Source organism: Pseudophryne corroboree, chromosome 4 (genome assembly GCF_028390025.1).
Source record: "Pseudophryne corroboree isolate aPseCor3 chromosome 4, aPseCor3.hap2, whole genome shotgun sequence".
In the NCBI taxonomy this organism is placed as follows: Eukaryota; Metazoa; Chordata; class Amphibia; order Anura; family Myobatrachidae; genus Pseudophryne; species Pseudophryne corroboree.
The window spans coordinates 422,269,278-422,292,376 of record NC_086447.1 but is presented as its reverse complement, the minus strand read 5'-3'; the positions used below and the strand labels follow the sequence as shown (position 1 = coordinate 422,292,376).

At 42.3% G+C, this 23,099-nt stretch overlaps 1 protein-coding gene across 1 annotated transcript in view; it reads left to right on the top strand.

The window, feature by feature from the left end:
• The window catches only part of IMPG1 (interphotoreceptor matrix proteoglycan 1), a 511,490-nt gene that overhangs the window by 119,722 nt on the left and 368,669 nt on the right, over nt 1–23,099 (top strand). Inside the window, exon 4 of the mRNA XM_063916848.1 lies at nt 15,846–15,874. Within this exon, the coding sequence (XP_063772918.1) occupies nt 15,864–15,874 (11 nt within the window). The 5' untranslated portion in view covers nt 15,846–15,863. The remainder of the gene's footprint in view (nt 1–15,845; nt 15,875–23,099) is intronic.

The following is a 23,099-nucleotide window of genomic DNA, read 5'->3' as shown; positions in this document are numbered from 1 at the left end:
GGTGTCTACAGACAATAGCAGCCTCTGGGGAAGAGTAAATTAACCCCAAACCCCCCCCCCCCCCCCTCCCCTCCCTGAAGCCCCTATGTATCTGGTAGTTGTTCTGGCTTTTAAAACAATAGCCGCAATATTTCCGATGGTCGCAATGTTCCGATGGCGATGACTGAAGTTTTGATGATGGGGGGAAATTATTTTTTTTTACATAAAATAATTTAATCTAAACAAAATATTTTTTAATAAGTTTAAATACATGTTCTTCACCTAATTCACTCATTAAAAACAACAACAATTTCTGAGCATTTTTTTGAAAAAGAAATCATCAGTTAAGTGGTTAAAGGGGCACTGTATCATAATTATTATTTTTTTAAATGCAAGTAGGAGCTCTGTATTATAACTTAAAAGTAGAGATGTGTGGCTGGCACTTTTCGTGTTTTGTGTTTTGGTTTTGGTTCTTTTTACATGCTCGAGTTTTAGATCTGGAATCGTTTTGCCAAAACCATCCTTTCGTGTTTTGGTTTTGGATCTGGGTGATTTTTGGAAAAAAAACATAAAAACAGCTAAAATCACAGAATTTTTGGGGGTAAATTTGATCCTACGGTATTATTAACCTCAATAACATTCATGTCCACCCATTTCCAGTCTATTCTGAACACCTCACACCGCACAATATTGTTTTTAGGCCAAAAGGTTGCACCGAGGTGGCTGGATGACTAAGCTAAGCGACACAAGTGGGTGGCACAAACACCTGGCCCATCTAGAAGTGGCACTGCAGTGGCAGACAGGATGGCAGATTTAAAAAATAGACCCCAAACAGCACATGATGTAAAGAAGAAAAAGAGGTGCAACGAGGTAGCTGGATGGCTAAGCTAAGCAACACAAGTGTGCAGCACAAACACCTTGCGCATCTTTGAGGGGCACTGCAATGGCAGACAGGATGGCACTTAAAAAAAGTAGGCCCCAAACAGCACATCATGCAAAGAAGAAAAATAGGTGCAACGAGGTAGCTGGATGGCTAGGCTAAGCGACACAAGTGTGCAGCACAAACACCTTGCGCATCTTCGAGTGGCACTGCAATGGCAGACAGGATGGCACTTAAAAAAAGTAGGCCCCAAACAGCACATCATGCAAAGAAGAAAGAGAGGTGCAATGAGGTAGCTGTATGACTAAGCTAGGTGACACAAGTGTGCGGCACAAACAACATGGGACTTGCTGGAATTTGCCCAGATGTAATACACGCACAATATTGGTGGCACAGGAGAGCGTACCCCTAATCCACACACACACGGCAAAGCCTGTAAAATTAATTTGGATAATAATAACCCTTTTATTTGGAACTATTATAATAATGTGCAGCACAGGTGAGCGTACCCCTACACCACACAGGGCAAACCCTGTAAAAATGATTTGGATAATAATATAAGTAATGTATATAACCCTTTTATTTGGAGTAAATAATATACAGCACAAGACACCACCACTGGACTGGACTTATATGTCAGTACCCCTGGACTAATACGGCAGTACCATTGGACAGGATTTATATGGCAGTGTCATTGGGATTATACGGCAATATCACTGGAATTATACAGCAGTACCACTGGTCTTATATGCCAGTGCCACTGGATTTATATGGCAGTACCACTGGACATATATGGCAGTTTCACTGGAATTATATGGCAGTATCAATGGACATATACTGCAGTATCACTGGAATTATACAGCAGTACCACTGGACTTATATGGCAGTACCACTGGATTTATACGGCAATACCACGGGACTGGATTTATATGGCAGTATCACTGGACTTATACGCCAGTACCACTGGAATTATATGGCAGTATCACTGGAATTATACCGCAGTACCACTGGACTTATACGGCAGTACCACTGGACTGTATTTATACAGAATTATCAGTGGAATTATACGGCAGTATCACTGGAATTATATGGCAGTACCACTGGATTTATATGGCAGTACCACTGGACTAGATTTATATGGCAGTATCACTGGATTTATACTACAGTACCACTGGAATTGTACGGCAGTATCACTGGAATTATACGGCAGTACCACTGGGCTGGATTTATATGGCAGTATCTCTGGAATTATATGGCAGTACCACTGGACTTATACGGCAGCACCTCTCGACTGGATTTATATGGCAGTATCACTAGACTTATATGCCAGAACCACTGAAATTATACAGCAGTATCACTGGAATTATATGGCAGTACCTCTGGACATATATGGCAGTACCACTGGACTGGATTTATATGGCAGTATCACTGGAATTATATGGCATTATCACTGGAATTATACAGCAGCACCACTGGATTTATATGGCAGTACCACTGGACTTATACGGCAGTACCACTGGATTGGATTTATACGGCAGTATCACTGGATTTATACACCAGTACCACTGGAATTATACAGCAGTATCACTGGAATTATACTTCAGCACCACTGGATTTATATAGCAGTACCACTGGACTGGATTTATATAGCAGTATCACTGGACTTATACGCCAGTACCACTGGAATTATACGTCAGTATCACTGGAATTATACGGCAGCACCACTGGACTGGATTCATATGGCAGTATCACTGGAATTATACAGCAGTATCACTGGAATTATACAGCAGTACCACTGGGCATATACAGCAGTATCACTGGATTTATACGGCAGTACCACTGGACATATACAGCAGTATCACTGGAATTATATGGCAGTATCACTGGACATATACGGCAGTATCACTGGATATATATGGCAGTATCACTGGACATATACGGCAGTACCACTGGACTTATACAGCAGCACAGGGACACCACCACTAGACTGGTGCAGGACAACACATCACCACTGCATGGACTGGACTTATACAACAGCACTGGACACATGGCAGCAGAGGACACCACCACTGTGACTGGACTAATGCAGCACAAGACACCACCACTGGACTGATGCAGCACAACACAGCACCACTGGACTGGACTTATACCGCAGCACTGGACATATCGCAGCAGGGGACACCACCACTGTGACTGGACTGACGCAGCACAAGACACCACCACTGGACTGATGCAGTACCACACAGCACCACTGGACTGGACTTATACAGCATCACTGGGCATATGGCAGCAGAGGACACTACCACTGTGACTGGACTGATGCAGCATAAGACACTACACTGGACCCTCCCGCACAGACACTGAGGACGGAGACACGTGCTTTCATTACACTCGCCGGGACTGGAGTGAAAATGGTGGCGACGCACGGCTCCTTAAATGGAATCCAAACCCCGCGAGAAACTGACAGCGGGATGATGACGTTTTGCCTCGTTCTGGTTTCCGAGTCAGGCGGGAAAACCCGAGCCGAGCCCGGATTCGGGGCTCGGGTGGTGAAGTCCGGTAGGGTTCGGTTTTGAGGCACTGTGTTGTGTGTTCAGGGCTGGCACAACACAGAAAAAGTTAAAATAAAACTGTGTTAAAAAATTACATTAACTAGCACTGTGAGTCACAGTGCATAAAAAAAATTAAAAAAATTAAACATTGCGTGTGTTGTTCAGGTTCAGGCATTGTGTTGTAAAATAACCTTCATTAGGTGCTACCATTACTAGGGGGGTGATTTAGACCTGATCGTAGATATGCTAAATTTAGCACATCTATGATCAGCTACCCTGAAATGCGGGGGCACGCCCAGCACAGGGCTAGTCTGCCCCGCTAGTCTGCCCCGCCTGTTAGTCACTGTCCTGTCGCACCAGTACAAAAGCATTGCACAGTGGCAATGCTTTTGTACTGGAAGAGTAGCTCCCCACCAGCGCAGCTTCTGCATGCTGGCAGGGAGCTACTCATCGCTGCTTAGGTCGCAGTGGCTGCGTTTGACGTCACGCAGCCGCTGCAGCACGCCCCCATCCCCCAATGGTCCGGGTGTGCCTGCGTTGCCCAGACCACGCACCCTAAACGGCGGCCAAATGCAGCAGGCCTGCCCCCTCCCCATCAATCAGGCAGAGGTGATCACAGCAGCGATCAGGTCTGAATTATCCCTTAGAAGCTCTGTGAGTGACAGTTTGTAAAAACAAAACAAATAAAATCACTGTGTGTGTTGTTCTTCATTAGTTGTCACTATAGGCATTTCTATCATGGGTGCAATGTGTGCGGTGCCCACACCTCAAACACTGCACCCATGTTGTTTTATACTTACCTTTGCAGAGTCCCACAGTGGGCACTGCAGATGTAGCAGTCCTGACAAAAATCACTTCCAAAATGGCTACCACACATGCGCAGTGCAAAATTTGTGTACAGACCATGGCGGGCGCCATGTTTCCGGTGACCTGCTCATATTCAGTAGACTCTGGCATGATGCCAGAGCCTATGGCGCCATGGAGAGGAGGGGTCCCACCCGGAGTCTGCACACGGGTCCCCTTCTATCTTAAAATTACTTAAAAATACTTTTTTTAAACCTGCTGACATTCACCTGACTGTAATTCTCGGAGCTTGGAAGTCGCACACACCCACCCAGCTATTCCTGTCAACAGATGGGGGAACTCAGACAGTGGTAAGAACCATCCCAGCTGAGAGCTGCATGCCTGGTGCTGTCTGTGGAGAGAAAGTCAAGTCAAGTGTGAGTACAAATGGTGGTCATGGACCGATGGCAATAGTCCATGACCACTATTTGTACTCACACTTGACTTGTGATTTATAGCATTCTGCAAATAAGCCCTTAACACAAGACCTAAAAAGGAGGACACTATTCCAAAGTTGCACAGTACTATTGTGTTTATGACACCTAGTAATTTTGCATATTACATATCGAATTGTTTTTTAATTGTATTTAATACAATACAGGCTTGTCAGCCAGTTATATTAATTTTATTTTTAAATAAATGACACTTTTTAGATTACCATGATGTTTACTATGTTTGTATAATTAAGTACTTTAGTGCTGTTTTTTCTTTATTTTGTCTACGACCATTGTGTGGAGAGTGACTATCTCCTTTAACAGCTGCTAGGAAAACCAGCTCAAAGTAGCGCCTGTTTTGATATATCTTGGTATATCTGTTTTTTACAATGTTTCACCATGTCAACATGTCAAAATGGTCACTGTCGACATGCTGAGCATGTCAACGTTTAAACAAATGTCAACATAATAACTGTACGTTTTGCTATTAGAGCATGTTAAATCTGCCGGGCATGCTGGGATTTATAGTTTCACAGTAGCTGGAGTGCCAAAGGTTCCAAAAGCTACGGTGCAGCTACTTGATAAAGTATTGATATACAGTATTACTACTTAAGCAAGAACAGTATTTTGAATCAGTTTGGAAGCTGCATGTTTTCACCATATCTTTTTAGGCTGTCTTGTTTCCCACTAACAGATTTAACACCGCTATTAACCTACAGTAATTAGAGTAGTAATTACACTAATTGATTCTAACTGTTTTACTGCAACCTAGATAATTATAGAGTGGAAATGTGGACAGGGAGATAAACAGCAATGGCCATGTAGATCTATACACTGCATACACGCATAGTGATTATTTTAAGGCCATAGATGCAATGAAAATATCAATTGAGCAGTGTTTATTATGTTTCTGCCTTTATTCTGGTGATAGTATCCCATTACTTTCTAGGACAAGGTAACCTACTGTATGCACTATAGGGCTGATATTAAGAACTATACCACTTTGCATAGCATAAAATTGGTCTACACATGCCCAGAAGAAGCAGCCATGAGCATATGTGCCTATGCGGCTTTACATAATTGTGGGGCAGATGTACTAAGCCTTGGAGAGTGATAAAGTGGAGAGTGAAAAAGTACCAACCAACCAGCTCCTAACTGCAATGTAACAGCTGTGTGAAACATGACAGGAGCTGGTTCTCTCCACTTTATCTCTCTACAAGGTTTACATCTGCCCCCTTTATCACTTACAGTATGTATGCTTAGCCATGAAGTAAGCAAGACAGAGAGGGAAATGGTATCCAAACGCAGGTACAGTATGATAAATATACTGATAAATTACAAACAATTGGAAACGAACACACAGAGACATGAGAAAGACAAGGACAGGTGTAACTTCACATTGAGAATGTTGTCAACAACCAGCACTAGCAAGCCACTGTGTAACTGGCAGATTGGTGCCTTTTTCTTCTTCTCCTTGTACACAAGATGGATAGTTATATCTGATATATATTTTTTTTAGGTTTTATTTTAAATGAATAGCAAATTTGTATGTCGCAAACACAATAAGTGGTGTAAGTCACTGTATGTGATACATGCCAACCTTACACATACAGTATGCTTTGGTGTCTGTGGCCTTAAATCTGATTTGGAAATAAAGCAAGAAAGAGCAAGTAACTGTGCACCTTGGTAAAGTCATGTTGCATTGTAGGTGGGTCAGATGTAACATATGCAGAGAGAATAAGATATTGTATGAGAAGGATGTGTCCAAACTAGGGATGTGCACCGACACAAATCTTGGGATTTGGGTTTTGGTTTTGGATCTGTATCTCCTTCATGTTTTGGATCTGTATTGGTTTTGCCGAAGCTGCCCTTAGGGTTTTTGGTTTTGATTTTGAATCTGTATATTTTATTATCATAAAAACAGCTAAAATCACAGAACTTGAGCATGTTTTTGTTCCTGCAGTATTATTAACCTCAATAACATTAATGTCCAGTCAATTTTGACCACCTCACAGGTCACAATATTGTTTTCATCCAGTTTAAGCCAAAAGGTTGCACCTGTGGTAGCTGAATGACTAAACTGAGCAACAGCAGTGGGCGCAACAAACATGTGGAGCATAAACTTCCAACATGGCACATCTCGGAGTGGCATTGCAGTGGCAGACAGAATGGCTCCCACCCACCGTTATGTTGTATATTAAACAGGACATGCACAGTTTAATAAACCAATCATTTCAGCGACATGGACTGTCACTAGTGGCTGAAATGATTGGTTTGTTTGGTCCCCCACAAAACAAGCTGGCAATGGGCAGTGCACAAACTGGCTCTACATAGGCAAAATGTCGTCATCAGCATCCGATTCCTCATCTCCATCAGTGTTTACATCATCTTCTTCACACAATATTATTTCGTCCCCACTGTAATCCACTGTATTAGGTGTTGCATTATTTTGTGGAGGTAATTGCTGGTAAAGGTCTTCGTCATGGAATTGGTAATTCATTTTGATGAAAATCATCTTTTTCACACTTTGGGGAAGAAACCTCTTACGCTGATCGCTGACAACGTTCCCAGCTGTGCTGAAAACTGTTTCTGAGTGCACACTGGAGGGTGGGCAACTTAGGTAATGCCAGTTTGTGCAAGGGCCTCCAAATTGCTTTTTTATCCTGCCACTATTAAAACAGACAGTCTGACATGCCTATTTGAATGCTATCACTAAAATAATCATCAACCATTCTTTGAATGGTGACCATATCATATGCAGTGACAGCAGACACGTCAGTAATTGTAGGCAGCTCCTTCAGTCCGGACCAGGGGGGTCATTCTGAGTTGATCGCACGCTGCAGATTTTCACATCGCATCGATCAGGTTACTACTGCGCATGCATATGCACCACAATGCGCATGCGCATCGTACGGGTACAAACAGCATCGTTGCTGTGCAAGGCTTCTAGCAACAAATCCATTCGCACAACCGGTCGCAAGGAGATTGACAGGAAGAGGGCGTTTATGGGTGTCAACTGACCGATTTCTGGGAGTGGTAGGGAAAAACGCAGACATGTCCAGGCATTTGCAGCGCATGTGTCTGACGTCAATTCCGGGACCAGACAGGCTGAAGTGATCGCAAGGGCTGAGTAAGTCCAGAGCTACTCAGACACCGCAAAAAACTTTTTCGTCCCGCTTGGCTGCACAAGCGTTTGCACACTTGCAAAGCAAAAATACACTCCTCTAGAGGCGGCGACTATCTGATCGCTGCTCTGCGATGTCAAATTTGTCAAAACTTGTTCCTGACTGATCTGCATTACCGCCAGCGGGTCTTTTAGGAAAATTTTATTTTTTCCTGGCAGCCACAGTTACTGGAGATACTGAAGGAGGAGATGTTGCTGTGTCACGTGACACTTCAGCTGATAATTTGCTCACCAACAGCTCTTTGCACCTCTTCAGATTTGTGTCCATCGGAAAGAAAGATACAAAGTAGGATTTAAACCTAGGATCAAGTACGGTTGCCAAAATATAGTGATCTTTAAATCCTGGCAAAGCAAATGAAGGGCTTGATCTACAAGTCTGACATGCTTAGGGCACTCGCTTCCTTTCAGTTCCTCCTTCAATTTGTCCAGCTTCTTTTCTAGGAGTCTAATAAGAGGAATGACCTGACTCAAGCTGGCAGTGTGAGAACTAACTTCACATGTGTCAAACTTTGAAGGGATTGAGAATCTTGCACAACATGGACATTTTTGTCCACTGTGCTTAACTAAGGTGCATTCCCACTCATTTCCCTATGTCATAGGTCGATGTGTAGCTTTCGATGGCCTTTTGCTGCTCCTCCATCTGCTGAAGCATATAGAGGGTTGAATTCCACCTCATTACTACCTCTTGCTTCTGCTGATGACAGGGCAAATTCAATAGTTCTTGCAAGTGCTGCAATCTTCTACATGCGTTTGCAGAATATTGGAAATGTCCCGAAATTTTCTGAGCCACGGTCAACATCTCCTGCACACCCCTGTATTCTTTTTTTTTAAATTGCACCACCAAGTTAATTGTGTGAGCAAAACATGGAACATGTTGGAATTCGCCCACATGAAATGCTCTCACAATAGTGGTGGCATTGTCAAATATCACAAATCCTGAAGAGAGTCCAAGTGGGGTACGCCAATGTGCAATGATTTCCCTGAGTTTTTCTAAGAGGTTGTTAGTGGTATGCCTTTTAGTAAAACCGGTGATATACAGAGTAGCCTGCCTCTGAATGAGCTGGTATTTGTGAGACGCTGCTGCTGCAGTTGGTGCTGCTGAAGGCAATACATCTACCCAGTGGGCTGTCACAGTCATGTATTCTTTAGTTTGCCCTGTTCCACTTGTCCACATATCCATGGTTAAGTGGACAGTGGGTATAACGGCATTTCTGAGGACACTAATAAGTAATAACACTTTTTTTAATGTCCTTGTACAGGCTGAGAAGTGCTTTTCTAGAATCCATAGCACAGCAAGAATCTGACAGCGGGATGATGAGTTTTGCCTCATTTTGGAATCCGAGTCTGGTGGGAAACCCCGAGCTGGACTTGGATCAGGAAGTTTGGGTGGGTCCGGTACTCAGAGAACTGGACCAGCTCATCTCTAGTCCAAACTGATATCTAAATTGCTGTGTAAACATAAAGCTGTCTGGCATGTGTGGTCTACATGCAAAAGCAGCCAGTTTACCCTACATGCAAAAGAAAGCATGTATCTGCACCCCTTGCATTGCAACATACCAGGAAGAGCACTGAAGTCTCCAGCAGCCGCTCCCGAGTAAAGTGGGCAGTCCAGGATAGATGATAATGCAATTCATACTGTATTTTACATCATTGTAGCCATGCCCCAGCTTTACAATACCCACTTTCTAGGCATTGTACAGCAGGGAATGGGGCCATGAGGACAAAACCGCCCACCTATTGTGCACCTTGCATTCCACTATGCCAGCCTGGCTGCACCCTCACAGAGGGGGTAACCAGAAAGTCAGCAACTATGAATAGCAGTGTGCCTGAATCATCACCCTGCAGCCAGGATTGCTGCTGCAGTGCAGCCTGTAGTATCCTTTGCTCCCTCTGGACAAAGCACTCAGAGCACCGTCAAGAGACACTGCAGGCAGTGCTGCACTTCTATGCGACATCATGATATCATGCACTCAGGGGATAGGCCATCCAAGCTGCACTGCTGCCCTGTGACAGTACTAAATGTGGCCAGTTCTGCATAAACACCCCTTTCTTGTAACATGAAAATAAGCAATTGATCTTGGAATTTGATTATTACACATTTAGTACCAGTTTTATCAGGTTGTTGTCATGTAGAATTTTTCAACTCCTGGTAACACATAGTAAAGATAATTTATGGTTTAAAGTTAGGTTTCTGAATGCACTACACAGGCAAGCACATACAGTGGGACTCATGTAGAGCTCGAAATCATGGCCAAAAAAGTGCATTTTTCTACCTTTGCAGAGCTGACTGACAACACTAGATGAAGGCAACTCTGATTATGTTGCAAAATGCGCTGCCCAGTAGAATGAGCTTATTTTACAGCGGCACAGGCATCTTTCATTGCCTACGATTATGTGTGTTACATCAAAAGCATTTTTTTTTCTCTGATTTTACATGAATTGCAGAAGCTACACAATTTATGTAGGATACAATATGTGCATAGTTCTACCATGTACTGTATTACAGTATATATTCCCCATGGTCTGACTGACCCCACTGTATAAAATATATGTTCCCTAATACTTCTAATTCATTTGCAACAGTGATCGAAGGGGAGGGAGGGAATGCAGGCCCATACTGACCGGACTAGGACTGGTTTGGCGCTATGTCAGGGGGACCTCACATTATATGTTTTCCTGCTATAGTGTTATCAACCCTGGCTGATGGCACCACACTTTATCAGCATCAAAAAATCTTTACAATACATACAAAATACAAATCATGGGGAAAGTGCAATGTGAAGATAACTAAAACTTTCAAAGGGATGGTAGCTGGCAGTAAACAGTTACTACAGGTTCCTGCAGTCGCACTCACACTCTCAGTCTGGGAATCTCTTACCTCTAAATCAGGGACATACAGTGAGGTAAATGGCTGGGGAGGCACTGGTTAATACCAGAGTCAGATTTACACACAATATATGAGCCAAAGAATTCATGTGCACTTTATACACAGGTGCAGCAGTATATTCTGCTGGAAATTTTGTGAGGTTTGATCAGAGATGTGCAGAAACTATAGGTATTGCCTCACCTGTCATAGACTTTTTACTGCACAGTGTTGACTATTAAAAAATGAACAATATAGAATGCAACTATACAAGGGAGCCCATATATAAAAATAAACAATTTATTATAGTATTAATATAGACACTATAGTATCTTAATAAAACATAACAATGTAACCACATCAAATGACTTCAACCATTCTATGTGCCGACACTCTACTAAATGGTAATGCAATCCCAATTGTAAGAAATCAGAGGGAACATGATATTCCTAGGAATACTGTTTGCAACCAAGAGTCCTGAATGTATATAAATCACTGTAGATTCCACATACTGTGTGATATAGATGCAGTGTGGACTGTTAAAAACAGGATGGTCTTTTTTAATATGGAATATATTTGTCCCAGAATATAAATCAGGCTATATTCTGGGACAAATATATTCCATATTAAAAAAGACCATCCTGTTTTTAACAGTCCACACTGCATCTATATCACACAGTATGTGGAATCTACAGTGATTTATATACATTCAGGACTCTTGGTTGCAAACAGTATTCCTAGGAATATCATGTTCCCTCTGATTTCTTACAATTGGGATTGCATTACCATTTAGTAGAGTGTCGGCACATAGAATGGTTGAAGTCATTTGATGTGGTTACATTGTTATGTTTTATTAAGATACTATAGTGTCTATAGTAATACTATAATAAATTGTTTATTTTTATATATGCGCTCCCTTGTATAGTTGCATTCTATATTGTTCATTTTGTATATTTTCAGTGACTTCAGAGCACTGAGTGGGAGTTGCACAGTCATTTATGTGGTTTTATTCTAATTTAACCTGCAAAGCTCCTGTATGAAATTTGTTCCTAAATAGGAACATTTTATCTATATATATCTTGACTATTAAAATGATTAGAATAATACAAAGAAGATATTGATAATATAATCTTTTGAATTTTTCATATACTTTATATAGTTAAACCTCTGGCGTATACTGAAGTATGACAGGAAAGGCTCTGCCTCACCTGCCTCACCTCACCCTTCATCACTCCCCTAAATATGTTCTATCCAATTACCCCTTTCCCTTTACACCCTTGTGGCATCATCTTTCTTTTTCCCTTGGTCCATCATCTACCTGGACCTCTGCCGGCATCACTTCCATCATGTCTTTGGTAGATTTGTTCCACAATCATTCACAGATATTCAGGAGAGACACCACTTACCCCAATCATATTTCTATCAATACCTTCAGATTAGACACTCCGTCAACTCCTCCCTTCCTAATACCAATTCCCTACACAATCCCACTCTGATGGAACCACTGTGTATACCAGCCTGCAGATAGCGGTACTATTTCTCACTTGTAACACACTGTTTTAACTTTGGACTCCCCACTCCTGGCCCCTCACTAACTGTCATGGGAACTAGACCAGGGATCACCCTTGGGTGAGGAAACATGGGAGACAATTAGGTTGGGAGACAATTAGGTTGAAATGCTCCATCAGCATGTCGCTTAAGGAGAACACATAAACGGCGTACACCCGCTGTTACCTTGTCCCAGAATGTCTACATCAAATGTTCATTAGCACTTCTGACCTGTGTTGGCAACAGTCTTGTCACATTGGCACCTTTTCCCAGATTTGGTGGACACAAATCACTCCCTACTGGTAAATGTTTCAGTCACTTACTGCCGCTGTAGGTTCTCTCCTCACCCTGGCTAAACTACTTTTATGTGCCCTAGTCTGCGTGTCACCTAAGCATGTTAAGCAGACCCCCCCCCAGCCTGCCAAGCGCTTATAAGCAGGATCTGGTTTGTGTCTGAAGTGGAGAAAAATGGAGTATATAAACAGTCTCCAAAACAACACTGTGGATAAGTTCCATTTGGTCTGATCCCCTTGGTACAGGTTTCACAATGCAACCTTCCCTGTACTTATATAAATGTCTGTTTACCTTCTCAGTCTCTCCTCTCACTTGCTGTACATATTTATCCTCTCTCCCTCATTTCCTCCCCTACTCTCCCAGCTCGCCTCATTCCTTTTACCGCTTTCTCACGCTCTACTTCTTTCCATTTGCCTCCCCTTACCCTCCCTCCCTCTCTATGCCATCACTTCCCTCTACCCCATTCAGTTCTATACAGCCACTTTCTGCCTACTCCTTTTACCACTCTATGAGTTCGCCCCACTTTAACACACTTCCAAATTTTATTGTTCTGTTATTTAATGTTATTGTGCTTATTTTCTGTACTCCCTTTTCAATGTTTGTTTCTAATTATCTTTGCCTCCATTCTTGTGCTATTAAAACTTCAATAAAATTTGGAGAAATATAAAAAAAATGAAGGTTAGAATCTTAACTTGGGTTATGGAAGTTAGTGGGAGCTAGTATAAAGATTTCCAGAGGCGGACAGGAGATAGTTAAATACAAGAATTGAAGATCAGCCTCAGTGGATTAAAATGGGGACCAAAAGGTGATGGAACAGTCCAAAAGGAGGGGAATACCATAGTCAGGATGGGAGATAATGAGAAAATGGTTAGGGAATTGGTAACTGAGGGGCAGATTTATTAAGCCTGGTGAAGTGATAAATTGGAAGGTGATAAAGGACCAGTCAGTCAGCTACCATCATTTTTCAAACCCAGCCTGTGACATGGAAGTTAAAATCTGATTGGCTGGTCCTTTATCACTTTCCACTTTATCAATTCACCAAGCTTATTAAATCTGCCCCCTAGTGAGAGAGAGATGTAGCAATCCTTCGAGAGACAGAGCTAAAAAGTAGAAGTCGCCTATAGCAACCAATCATCTTCTAAATGTTATTTTATATGCTTTGCTTTATAAATGATAGTTAGAAGTTGATTAGTGGTCAACTTCTCCACTTTATCTTTCGCATAGGCAGTGTTTCAATGGAGGTGGAGTGCAAGGGACTGGATGTGTAGAGTGAAACTGAGAACACCATAGTAATCGACCATGAGGGACTGTGAAGAGTGTGATTTTGTCAGTGATGATGGAGACTATACTGTAGATGGGTACATGGACAAAGGAAGATGATGAGCTCAGTTTTACTTATATTGTATAACTGGAACATCCAAGTGGATATGGTGGTAAGACAGCTGGGCAGATAATAGAGAAGTCAGGGAAATTAAAGTAGATGTGCTTTCGTCTGCATAGAGGTGGCAGTAGAGAAAGGACATTTTTTTAACCAACCGATATAAAGATAGAAGAGCAGATATAGTCTAGAGCAGAGGTTTGAGAGAAGGCAGGAGGTGCTTGAAGTAGAGACTGAAGAAGCACTCAGAATGGTAAGTTAAACAAGAGACCACAGTTAGATTGAGGCAAGACACAAAAGTGCTTAGGGGAAACTAGTGGTCAGTTGTAACAAAAGCAGCAGTCATTTCAAGGAGGATGAGTATAGAGAAAAGATCCATTAACTTAGCAGTGAGCACATCATTGTGGTGAACTGTGCATGGCTGAAGCTCACTACCAGAGGAGGGAATAAAAAAGAAAAAGTGGATAAGTGGCTGTACACAAGACTCTCATGCAATTTAGCTGCAAAAGGTTGTGGTACAATAGGGTATAATTTGGATGGAGTAGGATTGAGATTCTGTTTCTTTAGGAAATAATTTATTACGGATTATTTCAAGATGGAAGGAAATGTGTCTGTGCATAGGGACATCTTGGAGTAAGATAGTATTGCAGATTAGGGAGTAGAGATGTTTGGAGAGAATGTGATCAATGTTGAGGGAAAAAGGTAAGAGAACAGTGCCAGACCTCAGCCTCAGTAACAGGACAGAAATAAGTTTGAAAAGATAGAAAAGAGTTGTAGAAGGTTTGTGGTGTCTGAACTGTTAAGAGGAAATTTTTGCCAGTGTTGATTTTGGCTTTAAAGTACAGGATATAAGGGCAGTAAGGGAAGGAAGAGAAGGTGGGTGGAGAAGTGTATTAAAAAAGGCAAACAAAGTATCATATGAGGGGCTATTTATCACAACTTAAAGAGAGATAAAAGTTTTGAGAGTTAAAGTACCAACCAATCAGTCCCTGTCATTTTTCAAACACAGTGGGAGATGTATTAAGCCTGGAGAAATGATAAAGTAATGATAAGTGGAAGGTGATAACGCACCAGCCAATCATTTCAGGTTTGAAAAATGACAGTTAGGAGCTGATTGGCTGGTCCATTAACACTTTCCACTTATCACTGCTTTATCACTTCTCCAGGCTTAATACATCTGCCCCAATGCCTGTTAAACATAAGGCAGAAGCTGACTGGCTGGTACTTTAGCTCTCACAATTTTATCTCTTTCCAAGCTTTGATAAATGCCCCCTCATAGCAATAGACTGGGCTGTTTATCCTCTTGAGCTTTATTGAGACAGCAAGCTTATTACCTGTACTCTCCTGATAAATTACGGAATCTGTCTTTTTTGTGTTCATATTTTGCTCAGTCACAAACATCTAATATCATTGCAAAGTAAACTTCAGGTTATGAAGCATTCAGCTCTGTTTCTTTAAGTATATATTATTTATAGTGGACCCCTTTAACAAAAGCCAAAGCATTAAGTATTACATTGAATAATTGTGCATGAACAATAAATGCAAACTAGGCAAGTTCTTAAAGCACAGCAGGAAATGCTGACCATTTTACTGCTCAGTAATAATATTTTTACTGCATCACTGCATTAGTCTTAAAATGATAATAATGTGCAATGTTTCAAACAGAAGCCTGTAATCAGCAACATTATTGTAATGCATCTGTATATGTGAAATGATCAAAATGCTATTATTTTCAAAGTAATTTCAATGAAGGGTAATTTCAGCGAGTCAAGGTAAAATGAATTTGCTTTGCATACAATAATACTAATGTTTGTTTTCTTTGTGACCAAACCTATTATTAAAAATTGTAATTATAATGAAGTATGACATGAATATTTTCTTCTTTACCAGAGAATTAAAGAGAAGAAAATGCCTGAAAAGTAAGTAATCTATAATAAATAATAATTTTTTTTTTTTTTTTTAAACATTAACATTCTCTGAATGAAGTATAGGATACTGTAAGTGGTTTCTGGTAGGCTTGTTTGCACCATAAATTTTTAGAACACAGTACACCCTATTTGTCAGCTGCTGTGGTAATAAAACTGCAAAGCATCACAAGGCTTGAGTTAGTTCTCATGCGTTTTACTCATTTTCTTAGAGCAGAGTTTCACAAACTCCATCATTTCCATCCATGTTTTAAGGATATTCATGCTTGAGACAAAGCGGTATATTTACTAAAGGTCGACTTTGTGTGGTTTTTTTTTTCTGATGTTAGATCGATTTTAGTTGATTTTGATCGATGTTGGGCTTCCAGGGTTAAAACACATTTACTAGCAGATGATTTTTTTATATTCAATTTTAAATGTTAGTAAATGTGTGTTTTTTTTAACCCTGGAAGCCCAACATTGATGTTCGATCAATGTTAAAGTGAATTTAATCAAACAAAAACAAACAAAATCGACCCCCCAGATTAATTGACTAAGGTACTCATTACTGTAATACATCTTTCACATCGCAATGCCGGGTCCCACCCAGGAATTGGAAATGGGTCCTTTCCAGGTGGGATCCGGCATTGTGCCCTACTCACTGCCATCCCGACCTGGCATATTGCATTGGGGGCGGGTGCAGATGTGGCGCTGGGAGATGACATCATCTCTGCGCCATCTCTCCCTATGCAGTGAATGGTCCTGGGTCGCATCGACACGGCAACCCGCTCACACTGCACCTGACACGGTATTTAATCCGGGAATAACTCTTCTTTATTCCCGGATTGAATTACCAGGTCAGGCCCCTTTTACAATGCACAAAGCCCTGTGTCAACCCAGCAATATACTGGGTCGATACCGGTTTGTTTTTGGGGTGTGAGAGGGGTATCAGTCATCTTTGCTCAAGCATGAATATCCTTAAAACCTGGACTGTTTTGGGAAACTCTGTCACAGAGCATACAGTATGTGTGAAGAAGCCTTTATTGTACTTTCCAAAAAAATGTTTTTTCTTTTTATTCATACTTTTTCTTTCACTAAGGAAATTGGAATTTATGCAGTTTATAGTTTCATACATTCAATGGCCGCTGGATAAGTGCAAGTGCACAAGCTGTTTTGCAACTGCAAGTTTCTTTCATTTATTTAAACATGTTAAACACTGTACACAATTATCAGTGGAGGTTATTAACAGACTACAGAAATGATATAAACATACAGGAGACCAGAACATTTGGTCACGCCACAATTCCACCATTGATGTCCATTTGCATAAATGTTTGACTTGCCATTTTACAGGACTATGGTCATTTAGAGAAGTGTTTGTTTAAAGTAAGGATGAGCGGGTTCGATTCCCTGAGAACTGAATCCGCTCGAACTTTACCACCCGAGCCCCGATCCGAGTCAGATTCGGGTTTTCCCACCTGACTCAGAAAACAGAACGAGGCAAAATGTCATCATCCCGCTGTTGGATTCTCGCGAGGTTTGGATTCCATATAAGGAGCCACGCGTTGTCGCCATTTTCACTCCGCCATTGGAGAGTGTAGAGAGCGGACGTGTCTCCGTTCTCAGTGTCCTGCATCTGTTCAGTGGTAGTGTCTTGTGCTGCATCAATCCAGTCACAGTGGTGGTGTCCTCTTCTGCCATATGTCCGGTGCTGCTGTATAAGTCCAGTCCAGTGGTGCTGTGTTGTGCTGCATCAGTCCAGTGGTGGTGTATTATGCTGCATCAGTCCAGTGGTGGTGTATTGTGCGGAATCAGTCCAGTCACAGTGGGGGTGTCCTCTGCTGCCATATGTCCAGTGCTTCTGCATAAGTCCAGTCCAGTGGTGCTGTGTTGTGCTGCATCAGTCCAGTGGTGGTGTCTTGTGCTGCATCAGTCCAGTCACAGTGGTGGTGTCCTCTGCTGCCATATGTCCAATGCTGCTGTATAAGTCCAGTCCATTGCAGCGGTGCTGTGTTATCCAGCATCAGTCCAGTGGTGGTGTCCCTGTGCTGCTCTATATGTCCAGTGGTACTGTCGTATATGTCCATTGATACGGCCGTATATGTCCAGCAGTACTGCCATATAAGTCTAGTGGTACTGCGGTATAATTCCAGTGATCCTGCCATATAATTCCAATGGTACTGGCGTATAAGTCCAGTGATCCTGCCGTATAATTCCAGTGGTACTGGCATATAAGTACAGTCCAGTGATACTGCCGTATATGTCCAGTGGTACTGCCGTATAACTCCAGTGGTACTGCCGTTTAATTCCAGTGATCCTGCCGTATAATTCCAGTGGTACTGGTGCATATAAGTCCAGTGATCCTGCTGTATAATTCCAGTGGTACTGGTGTATAAATCCAGTCCAGTGATACTGCCATATATGTCCAGTGATACTGCCGTATATGTCCAGTGGTATTGCCGTATAAATCCAGTGGCATTGCTGTATAATTCCAGTGGTACTGGCATATAAATCCAGTGATCCTGCAGCATAATTCCAGTGGTACTGGTGTATAAGTCCAGTCCAGTGATACTGCCGTATATGTCCAGTGGTACTGTCGTATAAATCCAGTGGTACTGCCGTATAATTCCAGTGGTACTGGCATATTATTCCAGTGATGCTGCTGTATAATTCCAGTGGTACTGGCGTTTAAGTCCAGTCCAGTGATACTGCCGTAAACGTCCAGTGATACTGCCGTATAAGTCCAGTGGTACTGCCGTATAAATCCAGTAATCCTGACGTATAATTCCAGTGGTACTGGCATATAAATCCAGTGATCCTGCCATATAATTCCAGTGGTACTGGCGTATACGTACAGTCCAGTGATACTGTCGTATATGTCCAGTGGTACTGCCATATATGCCCAGTGGTACTGTCGTAAAATTCCAGTGATCCTGCCGTATAATTCCAGTGGTACTGGCGTATAATTCCAGTGGTACTGGCATATAATTCCAATGATGCTGCCGTATAATTCCAGTGGTACTGGTGTATAAGTCCAGTCCAGTGATACTGCCGTATATGGCCAGTGGTACTGCCGTATAACTCCAGTGGTACTGCCGTATAAATCCAGAAATCCTGAAGAATAATTCCAGTGGTACTGGCGTATAAATCCAGTGATCCTTCCATATAATTCCAGTGGTACTGGCGTATAAGTACAGTCCAGTGATACTGTCGTATATGTCTAGTGGTACTGCCATATATGTCCAGTGGTACTGTCGTAAAATTCCAGTGATACTGCCTTATAATTCCAGTGATCCGGCCGTATAATTCCAGTGGTATTGGCGTATAATTACAGCCCAGTGATACTGCCGGATATGTCCAGTGGTACTGCCAAATGGAAGTAAACAAGCCCGTGACCGGGTGAAATGCGTTTTCCTTGCGGGCACCTTACCTGTCTGACATTTTAATGGGTGATATTTGATGCTGATTTACTTTATTGTACCAGACTTAATGCTAAAGCAGTACATTTCTTTGCCTCTGAAAGAATCACCCTTACCAATATTGCTGGTGCTTCCAGCTAAGTTGTACTGCATATATGTGTACTCTTCTATTTAGGTACAGTGTGGTATAACCTTGCGATAGGGGCAAGGTATTGGTGGCCCAGCATCCCTTGCGGGCACCCCGTCTGCCTACCAATTGAATGAGTGACACTTAATACTTATCTGCTTTATTTGTTTAAGCCTTTTTGTTCCAGCAAAAAATATTTTTTCACAGAGAGAATCTCTACCATTAATACTGCTGGTGTTTCCAGTGAATGAGCATAGCATATCCACGTTTATTCCTTGCTTAAGTACATTGTAAAATATTTTTCCTCACATTCAAATGTAATTGGGACAGGTGTTGTGCGATCCCGCATTTAGTCTGCCTTAGGTACTTTCAAACTGTGTGTTTTATGTTTTTGTTTCTCTGAGGGCATGTCACCGAAGTGATAATTGTACAGGTGATAATCCTTTTGCCTCACACATTGGTTCATGTTAGAAACTAATATCTGTGTTGACGAAAAATTCTCTGGTAATATCACCAGTGACATTTTAGGCTGTGGTGCACTGTATAAATTTATCAATAATTAAATGCTACTAAAATCTGTTATGTACAAGTAGCGTTATACATACCCAGTGATCTTACACAAATCACAAGAAATTATTATCACCTTTATTTCTTTTGGAATTTGTCTTGACATCTGTCACAGTGATCTAATTGAACCAGGATCCATTAGTATCCAAACAATTGAGGCAACCCAAAGGGACCTAATGTAATCTAACCTAATAGTCCATTGCAACTACTTTCTTCTATCCTAGAATTATTTTCCTGCTTTTCTTCCTTCTGTGAACTCTCATCCACGATTCTGGGGAGCGTGTCCCCTCAGGAGACACGTCTCTTCAGTCTCTTCCCGTATAATTCCAGTGGTGCTGCCATATAAATTCAGTGGTGCTGTCCTGTGCTGTATATTATTTAAAGGGGTTATTAATATTTCATCCAAATAATTTTCACAGGGCTTGCCCTGTGTGGTGTAGAGGTACGCTGTCCTGTACCGCATATTGGGGGTAATTCTGAGTTGATCACAATAGCAGTTGGGTAAAACCATGTTGCACTGCAGGTGGGGGCAGATATAACATGTGCAGAGAGAGTTAGATTTGGGTGTGGTGTGTTCAATCTGCAATCTAAATTGCAGTGTAAAAATAAAGCAGCCAGTATTTACCCTGCACAGAAACAATATAACCCACCCAAATCTAACTCTGCACATGTTATATCTGCCTCCCCTACAGTGCACATGGTTTTACCCAAATGCTAACAAAGTTCCTGCTGCGATCAACTCAGAATTGCCCCCCTTGTTATATAACGGCAGAAAAATAATAGAGAACAAAAATTTGGAGGATAAGATAGGGAAAGATCAAGAACCACTTCCTCCTAGTGCTGAAGCTGCTGCCACTAGTCATGACATAGACGATGAAATCCTATCAACGTCGTCTTCCAAGGCCGATGCCCAATGTGATAGTAGAGGGCATGTAAAATCCAAAAAGCCAAAGTTCAGTAAAAAGAACCAAAAAAAGAAATTTAAATGGTCTGAGGAGAAACGTAAACTTGCCAATATGCCATTTATGACACGGAATGGCTAAGGCCGTGGCCTATGTTCATGACTAGTGGTTCAGCTTCACATGATGATGGAAGCCCTCATCCTACCTCTAGAAAAATGATAAGAGTTAAGATAGCAAAAGCTCAACAAAGAACTGTGCAGTCTAAGATGGTATCACAAATCCCCAAGGAGAGTTCAAGTGTGTCGGCGGTTGTGATGCCTGACCTTCCCAACACTGGATGGGAAGAGGTGGCTCCTTCCACTATTTGCATGCCCTCTGCAAGTGCTGGAAGGAGCACCTGCAGTCCAGTTTCTTATATTCATATTGAAGATGTCACTGTTGAAGTACACCAGGATGAGGATATGGGTGTTGCTGGCGCTGAGGAGGAAGTTGACGATGAGGATTCTGATGGTGATGTGGTTTGTTTAAATCAGGCACCGGGGGAGACACCTGTTGTCTGTGGGATGAATAAGCCCATTGTGATGCCTGGGAAAACTACCAAAAAAGCCACCTCTTTGGTGTGGAATTATTTCTCCACAAATCCGGACAACAGGTGTCAAGCCTTGTGTTGCCGCTGTCATTCTGTAATAAGTAGGGGTAATGACGTTAACCACCTAGGAACATCCTCCCTTATACGTCAACTGCAGCTTATTTATCAGAAGTCAGTGTCAAGATGTGAAACTTTGAGTAAGAGCATAAGTAGTCCACTGACACCTAAATCCCTTCTTCCTCTTGTACCAAAGCTCCTGCAAGCCACACCACCAACTCCCTCAACATCAACTTCCTCCTCAGTCAGAAACATCAGTAGTCCTGCAGGCCATGTCACTGGCAAGGCTGAGGAGTCCTCTCTTAACTGGGATTCCTCTGGAGGATCCTTGAGTGGTACACCTACTACTGCTGCTGTTGCTGCCGCTGCTGTTGTTGCTGCTGGGAGTCGATCGTCATCCCAGAGGGAAAGTTGGAAGACCACTTGTACTACTTCAACTAAGCAATTGACTGTCCAACAGTCCTTTGTGAGGAAGATGAGATATGACAGCAGTCATCCTTTTGCACGGTGACATAACTGAGGCCTTGACAGCTATGTTGGTATTAGACGTGCATCTGGTATCCGCATTTAGTTCAGTGGGACTTAGAGAATTGTTTGAGGTAGTGTGTCCCCGGTATCAAATCCCATATAGGTTACACTTCACTAGGCAGGCGATACCGAGAATGTACAGAGACGTCAAAAAAAGTGTCCTCTGTGTCCTAAAAAATGCAGTTGTACCCACTGTCCACTTAACCACGGACATGTGGACAAGTGGAACAGGGCAGACTAAGGACTATATGACTGTGACAGCCCACTGTGTAGATGTATTGCCTCCCACAGCAACAACAACAGCAGCGGCACCAGTAGCAGCATCTCACAAATGCCAAATTGTTCCTTGGCAGGCTACGCTATGTATCACTGCTTTCCGTAAGAGGCACACTGCTGACAACCTCTTACGGAAACTGAGGGACATCATCGCACAATGGCTTACCCCGATTAGACTCTCCTGGGGATTTGTGATATCGGACAATGCCATCAATATTGTGCGTGCATTACATCTGGCCAAATTCCAGCATGTCCCATGTTTTGCACATACAATTAATTTGGAGGTGCAGAATTTTTTGAAAAATGACAGGGGGGTGCAGGAGATGCTGTCAGTGGCCCGAAAAATTGTGGACCACTTTCAGCATTCAGCCACCGTGTGCCAAAGACTGAAGCGCCATCAAACACTCCTGAACCTGCCCTGTCATCGCCTGAAGCAAAAGGGGGTAACGAGGTGAAGTTCAACACTCTATATGCTTCAGTGGATGGAGGCGCAGCAAAAGGCCATTCAAGCCTATACATCCACCTAGGATATAGGCAAAGGAGGGGGAATGCACCTGACTCAAGCACAGTGAAAAATGATTTCCGTCTTGTGCAAGGTTCTCCAACCCTTTGAACTTGCCACACGTGAAGTCAGTTCAGACACTGCCAGCCTGAGTCAGGTCATTCCCCTCATCAGGCTTTTGCAGAAGCAGCTGGAGAAATTGAAGGAGAAGCTAAGATGAAGCGATTCCGCAAAGTATGTGGGACTTGTGGATGGAGCCCTTCATTTGCTTTG